Source organism: Lemur catta, chromosome 25 (assembly GCF_020740605.2).
Source record: "Lemur catta isolate mLemCat1 chromosome 25, mLemCat1.pri, whole genome shotgun sequence".
In the NCBI taxonomy this organism is placed as follows: Eukaryota; Metazoa; Chordata; class Mammalia; order Primates; family Lemuridae; genus Lemur; species Lemur catta.
The window spans coordinates 5,679,231-5,701,891 of NC_059152.1; the positions used below are offsets into that span (position 1 = coordinate 5,679,231).

General features: G+C 40.0%; 2 protein-coding genes and 1 long non-coding RNA gene across 5 annotated transcripts in view; 1 reads left to right on the top strand and 2 right to left on the bottom strand.

Annotated features, from left to right (window-relative positions):
- WDR64 (WD repeat domain 64) overlaps nucleotides 1-2,110 on the bottom strand; it is a 79,931-nt gene extending 77,821 nt beyond the window's left edge. The window contains exon 1 of the mRNA XM_045536957.1: nucleotides 1,712-2,110. Coding sequence (XP_045392913.1) covers nucleotides 1,712-1,856 — 145 coding nt within the window. The 5' untranslated portion in view covers nucleotides 1,857-2,110. The remainder of the gene's footprint in view (nucleotides 1-1,711) is intronic.
- A 1,446-nt stretch (nucleotides 2,111-3,556) lies between these two features.
- Nucleotides 3,557-6,342, bottom strand: LOC123627431. The gene is made up of 3 exons (XR_006731286.1): nucleotides 6,173-6,342; nucleotides 4,949-5,056; nucleotides 3,557-3,622 (listed from the first exon to the last, which is right to left on the bottom strand). It is a non-coding gene; the product is annotated as an uncharacterized LOC123627431 (long non-coding RNA).
- Nucleotides 5,776-22,661, top strand: part of OPN3 (opsin 3) — a 31,306-nt gene continuing 14,420 nt past the window's right edge. The window contains exons 1-2 of one of the 3 annotated variants that reach the window (XM_045536973.1): nucleotides 5,843-6,252; nucleotides 11,338-13,498. In XM_045536973.1, coding sequence (XP_045392929.1) covers nucleotides 5,877-6,252; nucleotides 11,338-12,392 — 1,431 coding nt within the window. In that variant the 5' untranslated portion in view covers nucleotides 5,843-5,876 and the 3' untranslated portion in view covers nucleotides 12,393-13,498. Of the gene's footprint in view, nucleotides 6,253-10,086; nucleotides 10,399-11,337; nucleotides 13,499-22,661 lie in introns of those variants that run through there. The other 2 variants (XM_045536975.1, XM_045536974.1) reach the window with 2 other exon arrangements.

Sequence of the window (22,661 nt, forward strand, 5' to 3'; positions counted from 1 at the left end):
CATTGTGGATTTCAAATTGTCAGAATAGGGACGCCCAACCTGTAGCCAGACATCCAGCTTAGGAGACTAGGTAAATGGCAGTTATGCTATGAGAGAACACAGCAGGCAAGGAGAAAAGGGGGCAAAGAAAGAATGAGAAAGGGGAAAAATAAGAAAAATATGAAGCAGGGGAGAAGGAATTTTCTTGAAACAGAGGTGGCTATCAGTGTTAATGTAGTGAAATGGGCCAAGCGGGTTGGAAAATGAAAACAATTTATTGAATTTGGCAGCCATATTAGGTTATCAAATACCTTGGTCAGAGCGTTTTCAGCAAAGTGACAAGCGAAGCCAAACGAGTAGACTGAAAATTAAACGGTCAGGCTGTGGAGAAATTTACTGGCAAAGCAAAGGAGAGCCACACAGTGGTAGCTTAAAGGAAAGAGAAACCCAGGGTCATGAGGTTTGAGTGTATTTTTAGATTGAGAGAAAAAAACAGTGGAAAAGGAGATTTTGAAGCTGCAGCAAAGTAATAGCCTCGAAGGGGTGAGGGGACAGCAAAAAGGAGCCGTGCTGTGTTAGGTGATTTGGAAGTGGAGAGAAGGGAGCTTGAGAGAATTCTTGTCTTCCGACCTTGCTTTTTCTTATGATGCAGAAAGCTTACCCAAGAGGAGCAGAGATCCCTTAGAGAATTCGGAAACAGTGGCAAGGGTTTGGAAAACCAATTACAGAGAGAGATAAAATCAACTGACTAGGGAAAAATGAAGGTTTTGTCGAGTAGTTTAGAAAGCCCAGACAAGTTCACAATCTTCTGAAGAGCATATCCTAAAAGGTTCGAGTCTTAGCTTTAACACTTAGAAGTCCAGTGACTCAGGTAAACGATTTATCTGCACCTCCCATTTTCCCAAATAAAATGAACATAATTATATTTATTAAAATGACTTATACATTATTGAATACCATCTAAATAATGCCGGTTTGGGTTTGAACACCCAAAGTCAGGACTTTCACTTACATCTGACTATGCAGCCTGGCACATGGAGAGACTGCCTGTGCCATCCCTTTAACAGTTATATGGGCCCTGCTCCATTTTTTGCAGCAGCTGGATTCATTCTGCTAGTCTTTTACTCTGCCGTTTTGCCTACTCTTCATTGCTGCTGTCATTGCCTTGAAGCTGCACACTTCACTTCTCTTGAACTCTGCCATGGTGGTATACTCTTAGGTTCTGCACTGGAGTCTCTGCTGCTGATATTCCTGGCAGACCACTGTGTAGTACATTCCCCTTCCCTTGACATCCTCAAGATCATTCGTGCCTAGAGAGATGGGGAATGCCCAGGACAGTGGGGAATTATGGTGAAACAGGCAACTGCACTGCTTATGAAAGTCCTGTGGTCTCGTGATACCCTCAGGTACAGAGATGGCAGCGTGGCACACCTGGCTTACTAATGGTTACTGCGTACTACTGAGAGTTCCAGGTCAACCAGTGAGCCATTAAATGACAGAGCCTACAAGAGAACCCTTAGATGCCATTTAGTCCAATCCCCTAATTTAACAACTGAGACAACTTAGGTTCAGAGGAGTGGAAAAAAAGCTTCCTTGAGTCCACTTAGCTATTTAAGGCCCCCCACTCAGTGTCTTTGCTACTAAGCTCTGTTACTTTTTTCTGCTGGCTTAAAACATTTCCCAGTTTTAATCAACACACCCAACTGAACTGCCCTGAAATCACTGATCTTACCTTCTTTTGGGATAAATAAGCCTGCTCTTTCATCTCTTTTCTGGGCTGCTGTTTGTTCAATCAATTTTTCAAACCCTTTCAAAGCCATTTGGAAATTGTTAACCTCAAGTGCAACATTGGGACACATTTCCTCCCTGTTATCCATAGGGAAATAGGTAATCTTTTACTTCTGTACAGAGATAATGCTGCAAACTTGCCAATTTGGAAAACCTTCCAGTTGTTATAATGCTTCCCTGCTGTGTCAGTTGTTGCTCTAGGTCTCATTCCTTTGATCTTAAAATCCCATATTGTGGGTAGGAAGAAGAGTTGTCACCAGGATACTAGCAGGGAGGAAAGCTGATTTCATGTAGGCAAACATTGCAGTAAAAACTCTGACCTCATAATGTTACCAGCGTCCCCCCTTCGGCCCTCATTGCATCATAATATCCCTGTAACATCCTACTTCCCTCTCTCCTGTATCTCTTCTCACCTCAAACCTTTTGCCTTCCTCAATGTTGTGGAAAGGAAAGTTCACACTCATTCTTGCAGCTGTACTGTATATGGAAACTTGAACTTCTGATGAACTTCTAATGATGAAAATGTATTTCAGCACCTGCCATTTCTACCACAAATGAAGACATTATTAGAGGTTCTAGGGAATAAAAATGCCTCTTCTTCCTTTTATGTATTGTCCCTTCAATTAAAATAATAATGTGAGCCAAGGCTGAGGAAGGAGTAGTTCCTGATTGTGAGGTAAGTTTTTCCACTGAAAACGTCATTCAAGGTGCCACTGAATGAGAAGAAGCCTATCTGCATATCTCCTTTAATTGCAATCCCCAATCCCATGCAGTCCAATTGCTATTGACTCGTTTTCCAATTTTCAACTTTTTATGGGAAGGAGAGGTTGTCTAATGTTTTATCAATAATTAGATAACTTCGTATGGTTTAAGTGAGTTAGATGAAGTTCCTACCCTTTGGTAGTCCATCTTTTAAAACATCCTGTAAGACTTTGCATTCAGATGTGAAGCAGATGGCATTTCAGGACACCTCCAAATCCACTACTGTCTTTTTGCTGTCCACTTCTGACTACTATCGATTCGGAGAGCATAGTAAAATTTTACACGGAAAACAATCTCCCAACTTCATTTGTTGCTTCTCCTTTCTCCTTTAAAGCTTTCGAAGCACTGTGCAATGACATCTGAAGGACCATCTTTTCTACAATTCTAATGTACCCATTCATCCATCCAACCATTTCACTGTGGTTTTGATTTGCATTTCCCTAACGACAAATGGTGTTGAGCTTCTTTTCATGTGCTCATTGGCCATTTGTGTATCTTTGAAGAAATGTCTATTCAGGTCCTTTGGCCAGTTTTGAATTGGGTTGTGTGGAGTTTTTGTTGTTGTTGAGTTGTAGGTGTTCTTCAGCCTGGGTATTAATCCTTTATCAGATATAGGATTTTCAAATATTTCTCCCATCCTGTGGGCTGTCTTTTCACTCTTTTGATAGTGCCCTTTGATACACAACGGCTTTAAATTTTGATGAAGTCCAATTTATCTATTAATTTTTTCTGTTGCCTGTGCTTTTGGTGTCACACCCAAGAATTTTCTTCTATGAGGTTTATAATTTTAGCTTTTACATTTACATCTTTGATTCATTTTGAATTAATTTCTACATATGATGTAATGTAAGACTCCAACTTCATTCTTTTGCCAGTGTATGTACAGTTTTCCCAGAAGCATTTGTTGAAAAGACTGTCCTTTCTCTACTGAATGTTCTTGACATCTTTGTTGAAAATCAATTGACCATACATGTAAGAGTTTATATTCTGGCTCTCTGTTCTGTTCCATTGGTCTAAATGTTTGTCCTTATGATAGCACTGTACTTGCTTTTTAAATTGTGGTATTTTGCCATTATCCCATCATTACATAATTCTGAAATTGAAAAGAAATATATATCATTATTGACAAAGGAAATCATATATGTGGTATTATTGCTTGCTTCTGTCAAATTCAATAAATATCCATAACAGTTCCTAGTACAGTAAAATAATTGTATCAAAGTTCTTAAACATTTGAGCCCTGGAGCTCAAGGCTTCAGTGAGCTATGATGGCACCACTATACTCCAGCTTGGGCAACAGAGTGAGACCCTGTCTCTCTTAAAAAAAGTAAATAATAATAATAAAGAAAGAAACAACATTCTTAAACATTTGTCAAAAGCCTCTTACTCCTCCTTTACATTCACCACTATTAGTCCTCGTGCATAGACATTGCCCTGGATTTTATTGTGACTGATAGAGTAGAAGCCAAAGTCCTTTTATTAAAATGGCCAGGGCCCCGTACGATGTGGCCAGTCATCACTCACCCACCTCTCTGTTCTTATTTCCTAATTCTCATGCTCACTTTCTTGTTGTTCTTCCAACATGCCAAGCACAGTCCTACTGTCCGTAACCACCTTATCGAAATAACAACCCCTTCCTTCCTTACATTTTTTTATGGTACTTGTCGGCAGCTGACACCCTACATATGTACTTATTTTGCTTTTGTCTTTTCTCCCAACACCACCAGAATGTTAAGCTTTATGAGGACAGGGACTCAGCACCAAAGAATGAAAAAATACTTTAGAAAAATATATAGTGGGTCCTTCTTTATTCATTCAACTAATACTTATTAAGAACTTAGTATAGACTGGTCACTATGCTGAAAACACAGGAAACATTAACCATATAGAACTTGTTAAATGGTTGTATAAGTCTAAAATAAAAAACTAAAATTTTTTAAAGGGGTGGATGGACCAGGTGGTCTCATAAATAGTGTCCACATCAGAAGCCTTAAAGGAAAATCAAGGTTTATAAGGCAAAACACACTGCCTCTCAGCTATTGCTCAATGCAGCAGGGTGGCCCAGCTGATTAGATTTTATCTCCAGAGACTTTGGAATGGAGATTGATTGCAGCTAGTCATTCTTTCCTGATCTTCTGAACAGAGGTGGGAGGGGTACACACCCTCATGGAGAGCAATTACTTCAGCTTCCACAAACCCTGTGCTAGTCACCCGAGCCCAGCATAGCCTGCAGGTGTGGCTCAGGACTGCTATCCTCCGGTGGGGCCTTGCTAGGGATTGTGCCGTGACAGAGAGGCAGAAGCAGTCCTTGCAGAGTGTGATGACGTCCACAACCTATATTTGCCTTGTACTATATTTTCTTCGCTACTGGGGAAAAAGCCCAGTGGAAAATGTGTACTGTTCTAAATATAGCACTTACCTTTCTACACCTGCTAGATTTAGGTTGAAGCTTTGGGGGCACAGCCTGAGCAATCACGCTGGTGAAGGACTTCGGCAGGCCCCGGTTAAGAGGATAGACGCACCAGCACTGTAGAGCAAGACAGGAAGGATGATATGGGCAGGCCTTGGGGTCCATCCTGGGGCCTAGCCTCAGTCCCACTCGAATGCCACTTCCTTCCTTTTCCCACGCTCCCTGAGGGTGGCAGACTCTTTATAAGCCCTTGGACGTGTCCTCCAGCTCTCAGGTAGGGAGGTAGGCACCTGTCTATCAGTTTAGCATTTTCCCTCCTCCGTTTTCCCGTTTGTAAGACTACCCCGAGCTTTTCAGTGTTCTGTTGTCTTTTGTTTACATTAAGTATACGAGGCAGGGACGGCTTTGTAGGCTGGCGGTGGGTTGTGACAGTTTCCTGGGAAGGGGAGCGGCCTAGGGTGGCGTCCTTCCTCCACCCAACTCTCCCGCCAGCCTGTGGCAGGCGCCGGCGTGCGGAAATACTTATCAATGGATGAATGCATGAGTGGTGAGTGAGTGAGTGAAGGCCCACTGCTTTCAAGCTGGCCGAGCGGAAACGCGGTGTGAGGAGCCATCGCTGTGGACTTGCCTCCCGGGCGCGCGCCCACCGTGGCCGGCAGAGGGGTCCGGGGAGCACGGGCCAGGGAGCGAAGGCACGAGAACGTGCCCGCGGCGCTGGGGGCGGGGCTGCGGCGGGGACACGCCCACTCAGGGGCGGGCTGCGCGGCGCGCGAGGCGGAAGGGGCGGAGCCGGGGGCGGGCGCGCGGCGGCGCGGGGCCCGGCGTGCACGATGGCCAGAGCCGGCCGCGGGGCCGGAGCCCCACCCAGTGCGGAGCGCGCCGCGAGCCCCGCCGCACGCTGAGCGCCTCCGCCCGCCGAGCGCGCCGGCGCCGGGCCATGTACTCGGGGAACCGCAGCGGCGGCCAGGGCTTCTGGGAGGGCGGCGGCGGGGCCGCGGGCGCGGAGGGGCCGGCGCCGGCGGGGACGCTGAGCCCGGCGCCGCTCTTCAGCCCGGGCACCTACGAGCGCCTGGCGCTGCTGCTCGGCTCCATCGGGCTGCTGGGCGTCGGCAACAACCTGCTGGTGCTCGTGCTCTACTACAAGTTCCCGCGGCTGCGCGCCCCCACCCACCTCCTCCTGGTCAACATCAGCCTCAGCGACCTGCTGGTGTCCGTCTTCGGGGTCACCTTTACCTTCGTGTCCTGCCTGCGGAACGGCTGGGTGTGGGACACCGTGGGCTGCGTGTGGGACGGGTTTAGCAGCAGCCTTTTCGGTGAGTTGGGCCGGGAGGAGGCAGCGTCCTCCCCTCCTCTACGAACTTCCCGCTCCCTGCCTTGCCGCCCCCCGGTGCGTCCGCCCTGCGCTCGGCTCCCCTCGGCCTCCGCTCTCCCGCTCGTCCCGCCCGGCCTCGGCTCCCCTCGCCTCCCCTCGGCTCCCCTCGCCTCCCCCTCGGCTCCCCTCGGCCCCTCACGCTCCCCGACCCCGAGCTGCACGGCTTGCCGTCTTCCTTCCTTCATCCCCTCACCCCGCGCTGGCCGCGGCCCGGGCCCTGTGCTCCGTCCTCCCCGCCCACGCTGACCCCGACCTCTGCCCGCCTTCAGCCCCAGCTCCCCCGAGACGCCGGCCCCTCCGGAACTCCGCGGCCCCGGGCAGGCTCCTCTGCCTCCATCCCATTTCTCCGTTTTCACCTCCTGGGGTCATTCACAGGGCTCGACACTGTGGCTCTTCCACCTCGAGGAAGGAGATTAAAGAACAAAAGTGATTAACTCGTGAAAGTTAGGGGGGAATGAGATTTGACTTAGATCCTATTATTTGTTTCCTAAAATCAGAGGTGGAGACCTAAAATATAGCAAGGTGTAAATGTTTTTTTTTTCCCCTCATTAGCAGTTGCAAACCTTTGAACGCTTTCTAGGGAGTGAGATAGTTTCATTCAGGTCCTCAGGATGCAAATCGGTCTGTTCGCTATAAGCTATTTTTACTATATTTTTCTCCTTATAGATAGATTCCATCACCCCAGAATCTAAGGGGAGATTACAAATGGCTCAGAATCCTATCTCAGGTGAACAAATACTATAATTAGCTGAGGAGCCGGTAGATTTCATTAAAGAACTTGCATATTCAGTGAAGATTTATTTGTACAGTACTCCTAATCATTATGGAAGATTTAAGTCCATAATGAGATTTGACATTTTGAAGGATGATCAACAGCCCAGTATATCGTTGAAGATGTGATTTTTTTTCTCAGCCTGGGAAATAAATGTTTTTGTGTGCTCCGGGAATTTCATTTGTACCATGACTTGAAATAGAAATGTGCATTTCTTAGTTCTTAAAGTTCCTTTTTTCAATGCTAAAATCCACTGATACTTTATCATTGCTTTTATTCCAGTAGGTTTTGGAGAACAAATATTTGTAGCATTATCAAAAATATTTTCTTACTCAGCAATATGCTATAACAGACCCAAATGTTACGATGTTTGTAATGATTCACTTTTTGATATTTTGGAGGGAATAAGAAAATGTCATACAAATCATTTCATTTATTTGATTGCTTTAATGATGATAATATTCTCCCTAGCCTCCAATAAACATTGATCTGAAAATTTCATTTGTACAAAGATTTGAAACTTGGGGAGGGGACTGTAAGTGTATGTAGGTCGTGATATAGATGGCTATGGGATTACCCTCTATATTGATTAAAAATACTTAGCAGGCAATTTCTTAGGCAGGGTAAGCTTTAAAGAAGTTGATTCAAGCCCAAGCCTAAAGTATCATCACTAATGCCCCCTAGGGGGGGCAACAAGTGTTTGTTCACAGACATCAAAGTTCTTATTTTCATGAAGTGCCTTTTCTGTGCTGGAAAATTCTATTTCTGTGCCTGGGAGTCTGAAAACAAGAATATATTGTGTTCTTTTTAAGTACTAGTGTCCATCCTGTTCCTCACCTCTTCCCTCCGCTGACCACACCCTCTTGGGTCTCCTAGTCTCTTCCTTCATTTTTCTGTCTCTCACCATCCCTCCTGGGGTCCCATCCCTATCAGAAGTGATTTTCAAAATTCACACAGTATTTTATCAAGTTCTTAGCAAAGATAAAGAATTTCTTTGCCTGGAGTAAATTCCAGGGTTTGTGCTTCTTATATTCTTAGGGTTAAAAAAGGAGGGTGCTTCCTTGTTGTTATCCCAGTTCTCTGGAGCATTGAGCAGACGAGTAACCAATTGTGGAGCATTAAAGGGGGAGGAAATTAAAAAATGCTGGAAGTAGCTCCTTGTTCTCAAGGCTTTTGGAGAGGCTGCCTATCTAGTGGAAAGACCGTTGGCCTGATGGCACGAGAATAGGTCCTGCTCTTGATCTTGTGGCTAATGCATCGTGTGGCTTCCCTAAGTTGTGTAATCTTTCCAGCCATCAATTTTCTCATCTCTATTATTGAGTAGTTGAGCTTAATGTTCTTTAAGGTTATGCCACTTGCTTTGTCTTCTGATGACCCCTTTGATATCTATAGGTGAGAATGTGCCTAGTCTTGGCACTTAGGGCCTGTGTCCTCGGCTCTTATTCCCACCCCTCCGCTCTATCCCCCTCTAAGCCAAGAATAAGCATGCACTATGGTTCTACCTCTCCAAATACCATCATAGGATCTGTCTCCCTCTTCACACCCTGCTGGAAGAAGGCAGAATAAGTAATTCAGATATACTTATATTTATATATGTGTAGGCCAGGCAACTGATTCATTCTGTCTTCAGTTCCTGGCTTCTCAGGGAATGCTGAAAATGAGTGGAATCCCTGATATTCTTGAGGCAGAGGCTTGGACTAGACAGGACTATTAGGACTGCCATTTCAGTTTATGAATGGCAGTCAGGTCAGTGACCTGCACAGTTTAATCTAAGTTCCAACTGAATGGCTTGTTTGACCAGTATCCAAGATAGTAGGTCATCTCGGCCTAGACAGGTCCAGTTTGTACTGATTAGATTTCAGTAGACCTGGCAGTAGTGAAAATGAGAACCCAAAGAACTCTCACTTTTACTGTGAAATGATGAAAGGTAGAAAGTTTAGCTGTGTGGTATGTGTAGTGCTTTGGCCTAAAGACTTCCAGGTGAGTAAGCCCTTCAGCCCCTTGGCTGTCCTACCTCTAGCCACACCTGGTGGCACACAGATGTTCTGCACGTGGAATATAACTAGCATTGTGCCGGAAGTTAACAGGAGAGCTTTTCTTCACTACCCCTTCAAAAATAAGAACAACAAACAACATGTTAGTTTTGGCAGAAGATGGTTAAACAGACCTTTTTCTTGGGATACATAGATTCGAGGTTGCAGATACAGTCTGGCAAAATGCAAACATCGTCCTATTCAAATGTTAGATGTTTTTTATGTTAAGATATCTTAACATGAAACCAAGAATTTTTCTTTTTAACTTACTCTTATAAATAAAACACACTGTACATATGATAAAGTACACAATGTACTTTATATGCACATTCATATAAAGATTTTTTATAATTAGATTTTTCTCCTCAATGGGCCTATTCCCTTCTTTTATGTACCTAAATATTTTTAAATGCCAGTTGTTTTGCTTGAACTAATCGTTTTGTAATAATCTGACTGGTTAACTCAGTAAAAATAGTCTCATGTTGCTACCATGAGGTCCTAAGAGTGGTTGGGGCATGGAAAGTTCTATTTGGCTGTTCTGGAATCACCTGAAGAATATTGGCCACAGGGATTTTTCTAATGGTGGCAGTATGCACATAGTGTATAGTCTGTTTCCATAAACACAGTGGAGCAACACATTTCTTTTAGTCTGAGCTCACAGATGTTTTATTCAAATATCAATTTACTTAAAAAGTTAAAGAATTATATTATGTTAATTTTTGTTTATTTTTGTGGGACATCATTATGTCAGTCCTTTATTACTGTATTGCCTGATTTTGGGGGAGGGTTATATCTCTGTTGTTGATTTTCAAGAAATGAGAAAATATGTGAGAAAGCATTTAATGATTTGTTTTAGTAGAGGTTTATATCCAAATAACAAATTGGGATCCAATGGATTGTAGTTGCTGTTGAATGAAATTACTTTTACATTGTTTACAGTTGTATTCTTTCTTGAATTTTCTTCTTTCAGAGAAGAGTTCCAGTCACAAATGCACATATGATGCATTTTGACATTTACTGCTAAGATGAAATGCAGAAATGAAACCACACGTCCATTTTAGTATTCTCAGATGTGATTAGATGTACTTTCTCATGTTTTTATGCCACTGACTTACAAGAAAACAATATTTTAAAAGGGTAACAGTTAAGCAGCTAGGACCTACAACCTCAGTGCTTCTGGGATGAACTGGAAGATCACAAGGAGAAATTTTATTACACTGTAATCACACCTCAGCTGAGTCCACAGCTTAGATTCATACGCATTTCCTTCACCAGCAGTCGTCACCAGACGCTTTACTTCGTAGGATGGCGGACAGTCTACCCACAGAGTTTGATGTGGTTATAATCGGGACAGGTTTGCCTGAATCCATCCTTGCAGCCGCATGTTCAAGAAGTGGTCAGAGGGTTCTGCATATTGACTCAAGAAGTTACTATGGAGGAAACTGGGCCAGTTTCAGCTTTTCAGGATTGCTATCCTGGTTGAAGGAGTATCAGCAAAACAGTGATGTTGGGGAAGAAAGTACTGCTGCTGCCTGGCAAGAACTGATCCATGAAACAGAAGAAGCCATTGCTCTTCGCAAGAAGGATGAAACCATTCAACACACAGAAGTTTTTTGTTATGCCAGTCAGGATGTGGAGGAAAATGTTGAGGAGATTGGTGCTCTGCAGAAAAATCCTTCCTCAGTGGCGTCTAGTACCCTCACTGAATTTCTGGATTCTGCATCCTTGCCTGAAGCAAAGCACTCATCAGATTTTACTGGCTACGAAATGCCTGCCAAACACCCTCAGAAAAGTGATAGAGAGATTGCACCAGAAGTAACTGAAGTAGAGGAATCGCTGGAGGAAGGAAAGGACGGCGGAGCTAAAATTTGTATACATGCTGTTTCAGAGGGAGATAAAGATGAAAACAAACCTACGGTAGAAGACAGCACTGATCAGCCAAAGAAAAATAGGATTACTTACTCTCAAATAGTTAAAGAAGGCAGGAGGTTTAATATTGATTTGGTATCAAAGCTGCTGTATTCTCAAGGATTGCTAATTGATCTTTTAATCAAATCAAGTGTTAGTCGTTATGCAGAATTTAAAAATGTCACTAGGATTCTTGCATTTCGGGAAGGAAAGGTAGAACAGGTGCCTTGTTCCAGAGCTGATGTCTTTAATAGCAAAGAACTCACTATGGTGGAAAAGAGGATGCTAATGAAATTTCTCACATTTTGTTTAGACTATGAACACCATCCTGATGAATATGAAGCTTTCAAGCAATGTTCATTTTCAGAGTACTTAAAAACTAAAAAATTAACTCCCAACCTCCAACATTTTGTACTGCACTCAATTGCAATGACATCAGAATCATCTTGCACTACAATCGATGGCCTTAAAGCAACAAAAAACTTCCTTCAGTGTCTTGGACGGTTTGGGAACACTCCCTTTTTATTTCCCTTGTATGGCCAAGGAGAAATTCCCCAGTGTTTCTGCAGGATGTGTGCAGTTTTTGGTGGAATTTATTGTCTTCGCCATAAAGTACAATGCTTTGTAGTTGACAAAGAATCTGGAAGATGTAAAGCAATTATAGATCACTTTGGTCAGAGAATAAATGCTAAATATTTTATTGTAGAGGATAGTTACCTTTCTGAGGACACCTGCTCAAATGTGCAGTATAAGCAGATCTCCAGGGCAGTGCTCATTACAGATCAGTCTGTGCTAAAGACAGATTCAGATCAGCAGATTTCCATTTTGATAGTGCCTCCAGCAGAGCCAGGAGCTTGTGCCGTTCGGGTCACAGAATTATGTTCTTCAACCATGACGTGCATGAAAGACACCTATCTGGTACATCTGACATGTTCATCTTCTAAAACAGCAAGAGAAGACTTAGAATCAGTGGTGAAGAAACTATTCACCCCGTATGCTGAAGCAGAAACAGACAAGGAAGAACTTACAAAGCCAAGAGTCTTGTGGGCTCTTTATTTTAATATGAGAGATTCCTCAGGAATCAGCCGAAGCTCATATAACGGCTTACCTTCCAACGTGTACGTCTGCTCTGGGCCTGATGGTGGACTGGGAAATGAGCACGCGGTTAAGCAAGCTGAAACATTTTTCTGGGAGATCTTTCCAGGTGAAGAATTCTGCCCTCCACCTCCAAATCCAGAGGACATTATCTTTGATGGCGATGATAAGCAATCAGACACTCCTGGAACCAATAATATAATAATGGCCAAGCCAGAATCCTCCAAGGAAAGCAAAAACCTCGAAAGCCCAGAGAATCACCTTCAAAATTAGAAAAAACCAAACTGGAAATGCTCCTTTGGGCCTTCATCCTGGCATCCAAATATTCTCATTTAAAGGACAGTATTCTATATGAGTAATTAGCAGTGGTTGTATGATGACTTCTTGCAGATGTTGTCTTTAACTCTCTTTGAGACATTCAGCATTGGATGTCTTTGTTAACCTGTCAGTAACTGATTCATTGGTTATTGGACACATGGTTTCAGAATCGGCTCCTTGATCCAGAATCTTAAAACAGAATTAGCTTTATTTTAGTATTTGGTATATATGTGAGGGTTCCATATTAGCAACTTTGCTTAAAGGAAGATAATATTGTATCTGCTAATGATCTTCAGATTTTATTATTGTCTACAGAATAATTAATATCTAAGGAATATTAATTACTTTTTCAGCTATTATAGTTGCTACCACCGCTGAATAATGGAACACACACAAATAGTAAGTTAGTGTGTCTTCTGTATATAATATAAACATGTAGACATGGTGGTAGGAATAGCAACTAATACAAGTGCCAATATAATAAAATATATTTATAGATTAAAAGATTGTTAAAAGATTAGCTTTGCATGATCCTTTATTCTTTGTGAAAGTTTGATATTTATAACACATTTTGCAGTTTAATTCACCTACTTGACCCTTGTAACTGGTGAGGCAATGACACCACCACAGTCTTGCACTTTACAAGAGTTGGAGTTCAGTTAATAGTTAAAAAGCTCATTTTGGGAGTTTTGTGCCAAAGAAAGTCTAAGGGATAAGATTAATTCTGTATTAATACTTCACCTAAAAGGAAAGAACTTCCAGCAAGTAACTCAGGCCAAAAGGAAAAATAAAGTGCCCCAGGAAAAGGTAACTTCAGAATGACTGTTGTGAAATTCCTAAGGAGAAACTGAGTGAGCAGTTTTTAACCTGGGATTACAGATGGTTTTAAAACCCTTTGTAAATCGATTACCCAGGTCTCTCAGTGAGGGTGAAACATATGTTGGCTCTACCACTTTAGTTAGTGACATTAACTACAACTGATAGGAGTGAATCAAAGTGGGATTTACTGTGTCCCTTTGGTTGTGTCCCAGCCCACAAATACTGAAGTAACAACCTTCATAATCACTTCTACCTGTTGGCTGCTTAATCTGGAGGGTAGAAACGTTTTTCTCCCAGAACCACCAGAAATCATAAAAACCGGTTGTACTCCAGTGGGGAAAACCTGTGGAGCTGTCAGAAGAGCTGAACTTCCTCTTCCTTTAGTTCTGTTTCCATTTTCAGACAGAGAGTGATGAAGCCCTTCATGATGGCTTTTGCCTGGGAGCACAGCATTTATTATGTGCTCTTAATATTGTACTTTCTCTTTACAGTTTCTCAACAGTCTTGTGAGGCAGATATTATAGCATACACTTTCAAAGAGGAAATAGAGAATTATTAAGAATTTGCTCAGAGTCTGGTATGTGGAAGAGCCAACATTAGAACCCAGGCTTTCGTGATTCTGAAACCCTTGATATTTCCCCTTATGTTCACTGTTAAAAGAGTATAGGCACGGTAGGAGAAGGGAAAGGTGCCCATGAAAATCAGTCTAGCATTGCTGGGGAAGAAAAGCAGACAGCGGTCTTGCAGCCTGATACTGAATCGGAGAAATGTGAATATTTAATTAAATACATTTTAGAGCATAGATCTCACTGAAGCAGAATTTGGCTAAATTTTAACAAAATAATGCTCTTAAATAACACCTTTTGATCTGAAGATTGAGTTATAAAAAACAAATGTTTCTAAGCCAAACTATGTTCTGAATGTAGTCTTCGTTCTTCTAAAAGTGAGAAAAATAAGACAGATTTAGGTAATTGACAGCTTAAAGTAGAAAAGTTGTGTATTGGTATTAATATTGACTTTTTTTGAATATAGTAAAGTGGGAGGATCCTAGTTTAAATCTGTCAAAACAACTGAAATGCCTGAAATAGACCTATAAAATATTAATTAAAAAAGAAATTAAGATAAATAAAATAGAGTTGATGGTAATCCAGATCTACTGAAAAGTTTTCCAGTATTGCTGATTATTTATAAATAATTGAAGAAAGAAACAGAAGGTGGTTTAGCTTAATGTAGTGGAAATAGGAAAAAAAGTGACAGACTAGTCCAAAATAAGTGTTGGTTTAAAAACCAACAAAATGAAAATATTACTTTCTTAAATAAATGCAAAATAAGTGGGAAATGAGAAGATTACAACCAATAAAAAGCATTTAAAAATTTAGGGATATTGTAACCTTGTATAATTTTTTTACAAATTGGAATTTGACCCTAATGAGCTTATTGGTGAGCTTTTTCAGATGTTTAAAGAATAAGTAATATCTATGTATCATGAAAGACAATATGCTTCTAATTGCATTTTGAGGCAAATATTGCCTCAGTACTAAAAACCAAACATTTTTAAAAGGGTCTCAACAGAGCAAAATGCAAAATAAAATACTGGCAAACAGTACAGCAACAAATAAAAATGACTACTGTCACTCAAGATTATAAGGCTGATATTCAATAGAACAACCATTAAATAAACATCGACAGAACAAAAGTAAAAATCCAAAACATTAATCGCAGGTAACTTTTTAAAAATTCATCATTCATCTTTGATTTAATTACCTCTGGTAATGATTTCATAGGTTTCTTGCAGTCTGATGAATAATTACTTAAAAGTAATATTATTCCTATTGGGAAAACATAGGAAACATTTCTTAAGCAAAACTAAACAATGTTGGCATCATTTTTATTTATGTGGAAGAAACTTGTCATTGCAATAAAAACGAGCATTCACAAAATGAGGAAGATAAAGCAGCATAAACGTTTTCCATTAACATGGCTTTATGACTAGACCTGTAGTATCTTATAACAATAAAAGACTAATTCAGGAAGTTGCAAGGATACAGTTTTTAAAAATGTCATTTCTAAATTGTAACCGTGACCAACTGCAATTTAAAGTGTTTGGGTATTAATAAAGTTACACAACTGTATTGGGATAAATTAAGAAAGATGCCTAAATAGAAGTAGGTTTAAGGAACTAAATTTTAAAAATGAGCAAACTGCTAGAAGAGACATCCTGGTGTAATGGAAAAGTAGTAAATGGGGAGTCCTCGCTTCACTACTTCCCAGTGGTATAGTCTTGGGAAAATCACTCCCGGCTTCCATTTCACCATCTATGAAATAGAAATAATACTTCACAGAATAATTTTGAGGATTAACTTATATAACGTATATGAAATCACATCCAAAGGAACACCAATATGTGACATTAGTATGTATTAACAGATTTACTACAATTCCATTTAACATTCCATCTGGATGCTTTATGTAATTTGAGATAATTGTGATAAATTATTTGGGAAAATAAGCAAACAAAGATAGAGGTATGTTTTTCTCAACTTAGAGGAAAAAATGGAGCCTTGCTCTTCAATTCCTTAAAACATACTGTTAAGCAACTTTTTGAAATATTCTGTGGTACTGAGTAGAAAGTTTAACTAAAACTAATAAACCAATTGGAAAGAAAAATATTTAGTAACTGTTGGTGGAAAGCAGCAGTTAATGTTATTTAATAACATAGCTAGATGTCAGTATGGAAAAAGATGTTAAGTCCACTTTACTATGATATTGCAGTTTATTCCAGATGAATTAAAATGTTAAGTATAAAATAATGATGCCAATAGTGATACAAAGGAACTTCATGGCTATTGACAAGGTGGAACAACTAAGAGAAAAATGAAAAATGTGTGCTAAATAGGAAAAAGACGAGATGATGAAATTTTTAAAAAGCTATTTGCATTATACATGGATAAAGTGCTTAATACTTTTTAAAAAGTGGATATGTGTCTATAAAGCTTTCTACTCTTTCCTAGGCAAGGTTTATAAAGGGATAGTGTACAAAGGAGAAGATACAAATAAAAATCAATTCTTAGAATCATATTCAAATTTCCTAATACTAAAAATACAAATTGAAACAATTTTGACTTAGTTCATGCTATTATATTAGCAAAATTCTTTAAATTGTCTATGTCCTCATTTTCATAGCATTGTATATTAGTATTCTTTTAAAAGAACTATTTAGAAGACTATAAAAAGAGCTCTATAACCTTTCTATCTTTTGACGTGCTAACTTACTTTGAGTAGCATATGCCTAGGAAAATATTTAAAAGAAAAAAAAAGCTATTTGTACAAAGACGTTTCTAGGAGTTTCATATGAGTTTAAGAAAAAAAAAAGCCCAACAATTGGGAAATGGATAACTAAATTTTGGTGTATTATTGCTATCATAGACTGTTATATAGCCATTAAATATTATTGATATATATAAAATTGTGTGTAAAAATGGTTAAGACTCAGAAATGTTAATTAGAACATAAATTATTATCTTAACTGATTATATTTGTGTAAAAATTTAGGTCTGTACATTGAAAAGAGTCAGAAGACAACATATATGTAATTAATTGCAATTTAACATTAGGGGTTATTTTTTTCTGTGAAATATTAATGTGTGCAATAAAAAATAAAAGATTAACTGTAAAGTGGCTTACTGAATTGGTGATAAAATTACTGATTTCTTAAGAAACTTCTAAAATTCTTTCTGAAATTAAAATTATACATTTCTAGATGTTAAAGTCAAAAAAGATAATCTCCGAAAATGTGTGGCAGAAAGTTTTACAAATCTTGGTGGGAAGGAATTCTTGGTCAAGATAGACTTTGCATCTTTTGTATCTTTTATCGTTTGCCCAGCATTAAGGAATAATAATAGAAATAGTAGCAATGCGTCCAGGTCATCAGCATGAAGACATTACATACTAATTAAAGTATGGCCCTAAATCCAAGAATACATGTGACATTTGGGAGCCTCGGAGGCCAGGGAGATGAAAGTTGGATTCATAGATATGACCCAGCCCTGGCCAGAGATGGGTTTGCAGAGAAACCTGTGCTAAGGACACAGGTCTCAGGGAGCTGAGGTTGTGGGCCAACCCTTCCTTCCAGTTAGCCTGAGAGATCCAAACAAAGTGATCTAATCAGCAAACAACAGGTAAACACCTACTGCAGGTTATGAATTGGCATCGTTCTGGCGATTAGAAATATAACAATGAAAAAGACAAGTTCTCTACCTGAAAACTATTCTGCTGGAACATTTACCTTAAGGTAAGGTACCTTTTCACCTTAATGAGCACCTAAGACATTTTCTACCCATCACACTCCCCACAGCTAACTACCAGTACCTGTCTCCCCACAAAAGAAAAAGAAACAAAAGATAAATCTCTGCCTTGTGGTACATGACATTCCTTTTTAAAGGGTGCCCAAACTTTTTATTACACAATTGAAAGCAAGTGGCTTAAAGGTTAAAAGCTGGATAATTTGACACTTTCTGACATCTACTTAAGCTAACTTTCAGTTAAGTTTCTCACACTGATCGGAAGCTTTCTCTTGCCTGGGGAAGGATCCAAGAGGGGGTCCTAGAGAGGAGGTCCAGAAGCCCAAAGCACTGAGGGTTTAAGGAGGAGGAAGTGTAAAGAAATCAAAGTGAGAGAAGCAGATGATGAATTTCAAGACCAAGAAATTCTGATTAGGATTAATTTTATTTTCCTTCATCTTGGTGGATCACATGGAAGTCAGGCTCCTATTGCATTAGGTAGCTGCTTCCTCTTTGAAGATTTTAAAATTTTTATTTTAGTATTTTCAATTTGTTTGTTTTTGGTTTTGTTTTTTTTTTGCCTAGACTTTACCACTATACAAGTATTTTCAATTTTTACCTTCATTATAAAGTGGAATTGTTTCCAGTATAGTTCTTTTTTTTTTTTTTTTTAAACCAACAACCAAATGTATTCACATTGTCAACAGCAGGGGATGCAGCACCTCCAGCTTTCTATAAGGTACGAAAAACAGCATAGAAGCTGAATGATTCAACTGAAAGAATTTGACTATAACTTGAATATTATGACAGCAATTCTGCTACAGCATTTGCAGGAATATTTCTCTCCTGACAGCTACATTTTCCTGTGTGATCCTCAGGATAACTGTGTAAGGTAAGAGAGGGCAGGTGTTTGTACCCATTTTGTAGATAAGACCTGGAGGAATTAAGCGACTTGTCTGAACTCACTCCTAGTAAGTATTTAGATCCATTAATAAGAATTGAAATGCTACTGTTCCGCTTTGCCTCCCTTTCAAGAGAGCGATTTATTGCGTGTGGGAGTATATAACACATAAATCACTATTCAAAAAGTGGTGGCTTCTAAAATTTTACAGTGCATTTACTTTTCAGCAAATAACAAAATAATCCTATAAATTAAAACGAGTAATTAAGGTGGGTTTGAAAAAGGAGAAAGGGAGTTGATTATTTAAGCTCACTCCTAAAAATCAAAACAAACTATCCTGATATTTATGACAGGAGCTTTATTTCTTTATGTGTAATATCTTTATTAGTTCTTGCTGTTGTCCTATGATTTTGACATTTGCTTGTTGCTAAATATGCATTTAACCCTGATACACTCTGTGAACAACTGTTTAATATTAATAAAGGCATACACATGAGAATGACTTTGGATTCAGAGGTGCAGGTTGACAGAGTGTAGCAGGCATATGAATACCTATTTATAGTTCAGTCAGGAGGAGATAACATCTTTGAGCATTTTATAGTTTTAAAGAGCTAAAAATCCTTGGGGACGCTGGTGCAGTGGGTTTTATGCCAGTTCTTTTTATTACACATCATATCATTAAAGCCCTTCATTTTGTTTGAGGCTTTTATTTGTGGCTTTATTCATCTCTTATGTTTAAAAATGAGAACAGGAATATTACTAATCCAGTATGGGGAAAGCATTTTTGCATCATTATGTGTTAATTTTTTTATATTTGTAAGTCTATAAAAGTTTTTGTAACAGTTTCAGTATTTTTATCACCCATTAATAATGAAGAAATTTTGGGGAAATGTACTGTCTGAGGAAGCCAGGAATCTTGTTTTTAGGTGACTAATAATACAATTGTTAACTTCCTAAAATGATTTAAGTGAAGTATTACAGAAAAATGAGCTGTATGTCTTCTGGTCTTATTTATGAGTGCAGAGCATGATTTATAATGCCCCCTGCTATTGAAACATAAATGCTTATTAAAAGAAAAAAGCAAACCATGAGAACTGCACTGGAAATAATTTGTCATGAGATTGTAATCTCCTTTAAGTACACAAAGTACACAAAGACTGTGCACTGTACTTCTGCATTCCCTACAGTTTCTTGCATGTCACAGGCATGCAAAAAAAGATTTGCTAATTGAAAGGCCAACTAGTAGTTTCCAGTGGCTCTTTTCTCCCATATCATCCCGTTACCTTCCTCACCCCCTTCGAGATTCCAACATGAGTAAGGAGGACCACTGGGGCCCATCTCTGGGAAAACGTATCACAGTCACAGTCCTGGCTTCTTGTAATATAAATACAGGGAATTTGTTTTAGGATAAGCCTATGTGAATCAATAAAGCGACTTGAAAAGACTGCATATTTAATCTAATTAACCTGTAAGACGTTCCATCCAATAATTTTACTGATTTTCTCCCATCAGAGCAGTGGTTCTGAAACCAGGGTGTTTTGCCCTTCAGGAGACATTTAGCAATGCCTGGAGACATTTCGGTTGTCACAGCTGGAAAGGGCATACGACTGGCATCTAGTGGGCACAAGGCAGGGGTGCTGCTCAGCGTCCTACAGTGCACAGACAGCCCCCTCATAACAAAGAATTCTCCAGCCCCAAATGTCCATAGTGCCAAGGTTGAGAAACTCTGCATTAGAGTAAGTAAAAGTTCGAATATTCATAAGGAATTTATTTTCCTTTTATGCTCTGCACTCCTACCTTTTTTCTTCAAGATATCTGACTCCATAAGTGCTTCCTCAGCAGCGTCATTGTGGATAGGAACTACTGTCTTTGCAGCTCCCATATTTATCCCCAACTCCCTTCTCTCTTCCCTCACCAATCACTGTGGCTTCCTTCTGGAGGTGCATGGCCACTTAAACTCCAAAACAAAAAGAGAATTAGGGAATATTTCTCATCCAGCCTCAACTGTCAGGTATAGATTAAAATTTTTGTGAATTTTTTTGTTTTTTTTTTTTAATGCATTTATTTCATCCAGAAATGTAATTCCTCTGCAAAGCAAGTATCGATATGAGAGGATATCTTTCTAGACACTGTAAACAACTACCTCAAAATCAATGTAAAAATATTTTAGCATACTTGTGTTTGAAGGGGTGCTATTCACTTGCCAGACTATTGGCAAATTAATCAAATTACATGTTATATAACAATACCCTAGGAGTTTCAGAGGAGCCAATACAAGACTAAATAAGCCATTCATTATTGAATTCTACTCACATTTGCACTCACTGGTGGTTCACCAAGTGGTGAGATAGTGCAGCAGCATGGCATTCTGTAGACGGATGTTAACTGTAGAAAATAGTTAACCTAATTGTAATGGAATGAGTCAGTGTTAATGCAGATAAGAACCTTAACTAGATTATGCTGCAAAGTGGAGCATAGGAGTCAATACAATTCAGCATTTACTGAGCATGGACTGTGTCCCAGTTTCTGTGCTAGACTCTGGGAAAACAGAGATGATAATTGTAACTAACACTGAGTACCTAATGAACACCAAGTGCTAGTCTATGTGCTTGCTGCGTTTGTTTTATTCAATCCTCGTGACAACCCAATTGGGTAGGTACTGTTATTATCCCCACTTTGCAGATGGGGAAACAGACACTGTGAAGACAAAGAACTTGACCAAGATCATACCGTAGGTAAGTGGTAGACGTGGGCCTCAAACCCAGGGAGTTTGTCTTCAGAGCAGTGTCAGATGAAGTCCAGGAACACAAGTAACTACTTACATGCCAGGAACCGTTCTGACTTCTTCACGTATCTTATCTCAATTTTTAAAACAACCCTGTGAGGTAGGTATTAACATTTCCATGTATGGATAAGAAATAAGGCTCAGGAACTTCCTCAAAGTCACAGAATTGGAAAGTAGTCGAACTCTCAGTCTACTGGGGCTGACACTGATGCACAATTAGCCGCTGCATTAATCAGGCTGCGATAATTTCTGTGATATAGTTATAGATGAACTTTAATGGATGCACAGAGATTTTAAATCTGATTGGGGAAGTCTGGGAGCACTTCACAAAAGAAAAGGTTTTTGTGCTGGGCCCTGAAGGTTGGGAAGGATTTCCACAGGCTGATAGGAATGACGTCCCATTAGCACCAAGGCATGGCAGCATGGAAGATGCGGTCTGCATGGCTTGAGTGTGGAGTGCCTGACCTGGTGAGAGGGGGACGGAACCCAAAGTGTCAGTGGCCCTGAGTAGCTTGCTAACTAGGTTGGGACTTCTATTCTGTGGATAATGAGGCACTGTGGAAGGTTTTTCTAGATAAGACTTAATGTTTTAAAGGTTAGCGTGGTGGCAGTGTGGAGGAGGCTGGGAAGAAGGTGCGGAGACTGGATGCGGTAACTGCTAAGGAGGAAGGATGTGATAAAGTCCTGATAGGGCAGGGTGGTGGGAGTGAAAGAGGCAGAGAACAATGTGGAGATAGAGGGCCTGGAGAATCTCTGTGCCACAGTTAAAGTAGAGAGGGAAAGGAATTGAAAATGACTAAAAGTTTCAGCTTTGGTTTCTGAATACATGTATTTAATAATACATTTAACCGAGATGGAATAGATTTCGAGGAAAAGCAAATGCATTTGGTTTTGTCATACAAGGTAATCGGGAGGTTATGGTTATGAAAGGTCTTGGAGGGCTTTGTATGCCATGCCAAGGAGTTTTGACTTTATCCAGTGGAGAAGTCCTTAATGTTATTATATATAAGGAAATAGATTAGATTGTGTTTGGATATGTGTGTGTGTGTGTGTGTGTATATACCTGGTGTATGTAGGATGAATTCAAGAGAGACAAGAATGGAGAAGGGAGACCAGACAGAAGGCTGTTAAGACAGTTTGGCAAGAGATGGTTGGCAAGGGTCTGAATTAGGGCAACAGTAGTGAGAACAGCTAAGGACAGATTTGAGAGCTATTGAGGAGATTCAATTAGCATGACTCAGTGATTGATTGGATGTGAGTGCTGCAAGAAGGGAAGAGAAATAAGGAGGAAACTGAGAAAGAGCTGGTAGATATGAACCTGGTGGGAATGCAAACATGATGCCCTGCCTGATTTGACATAGTAACTCCTTCCCCTGGATTAGTCTTAGGCTAGAAAGACTCCTTTTCTAAGATTTCTAGGTATATATTCCCTTTTGGGG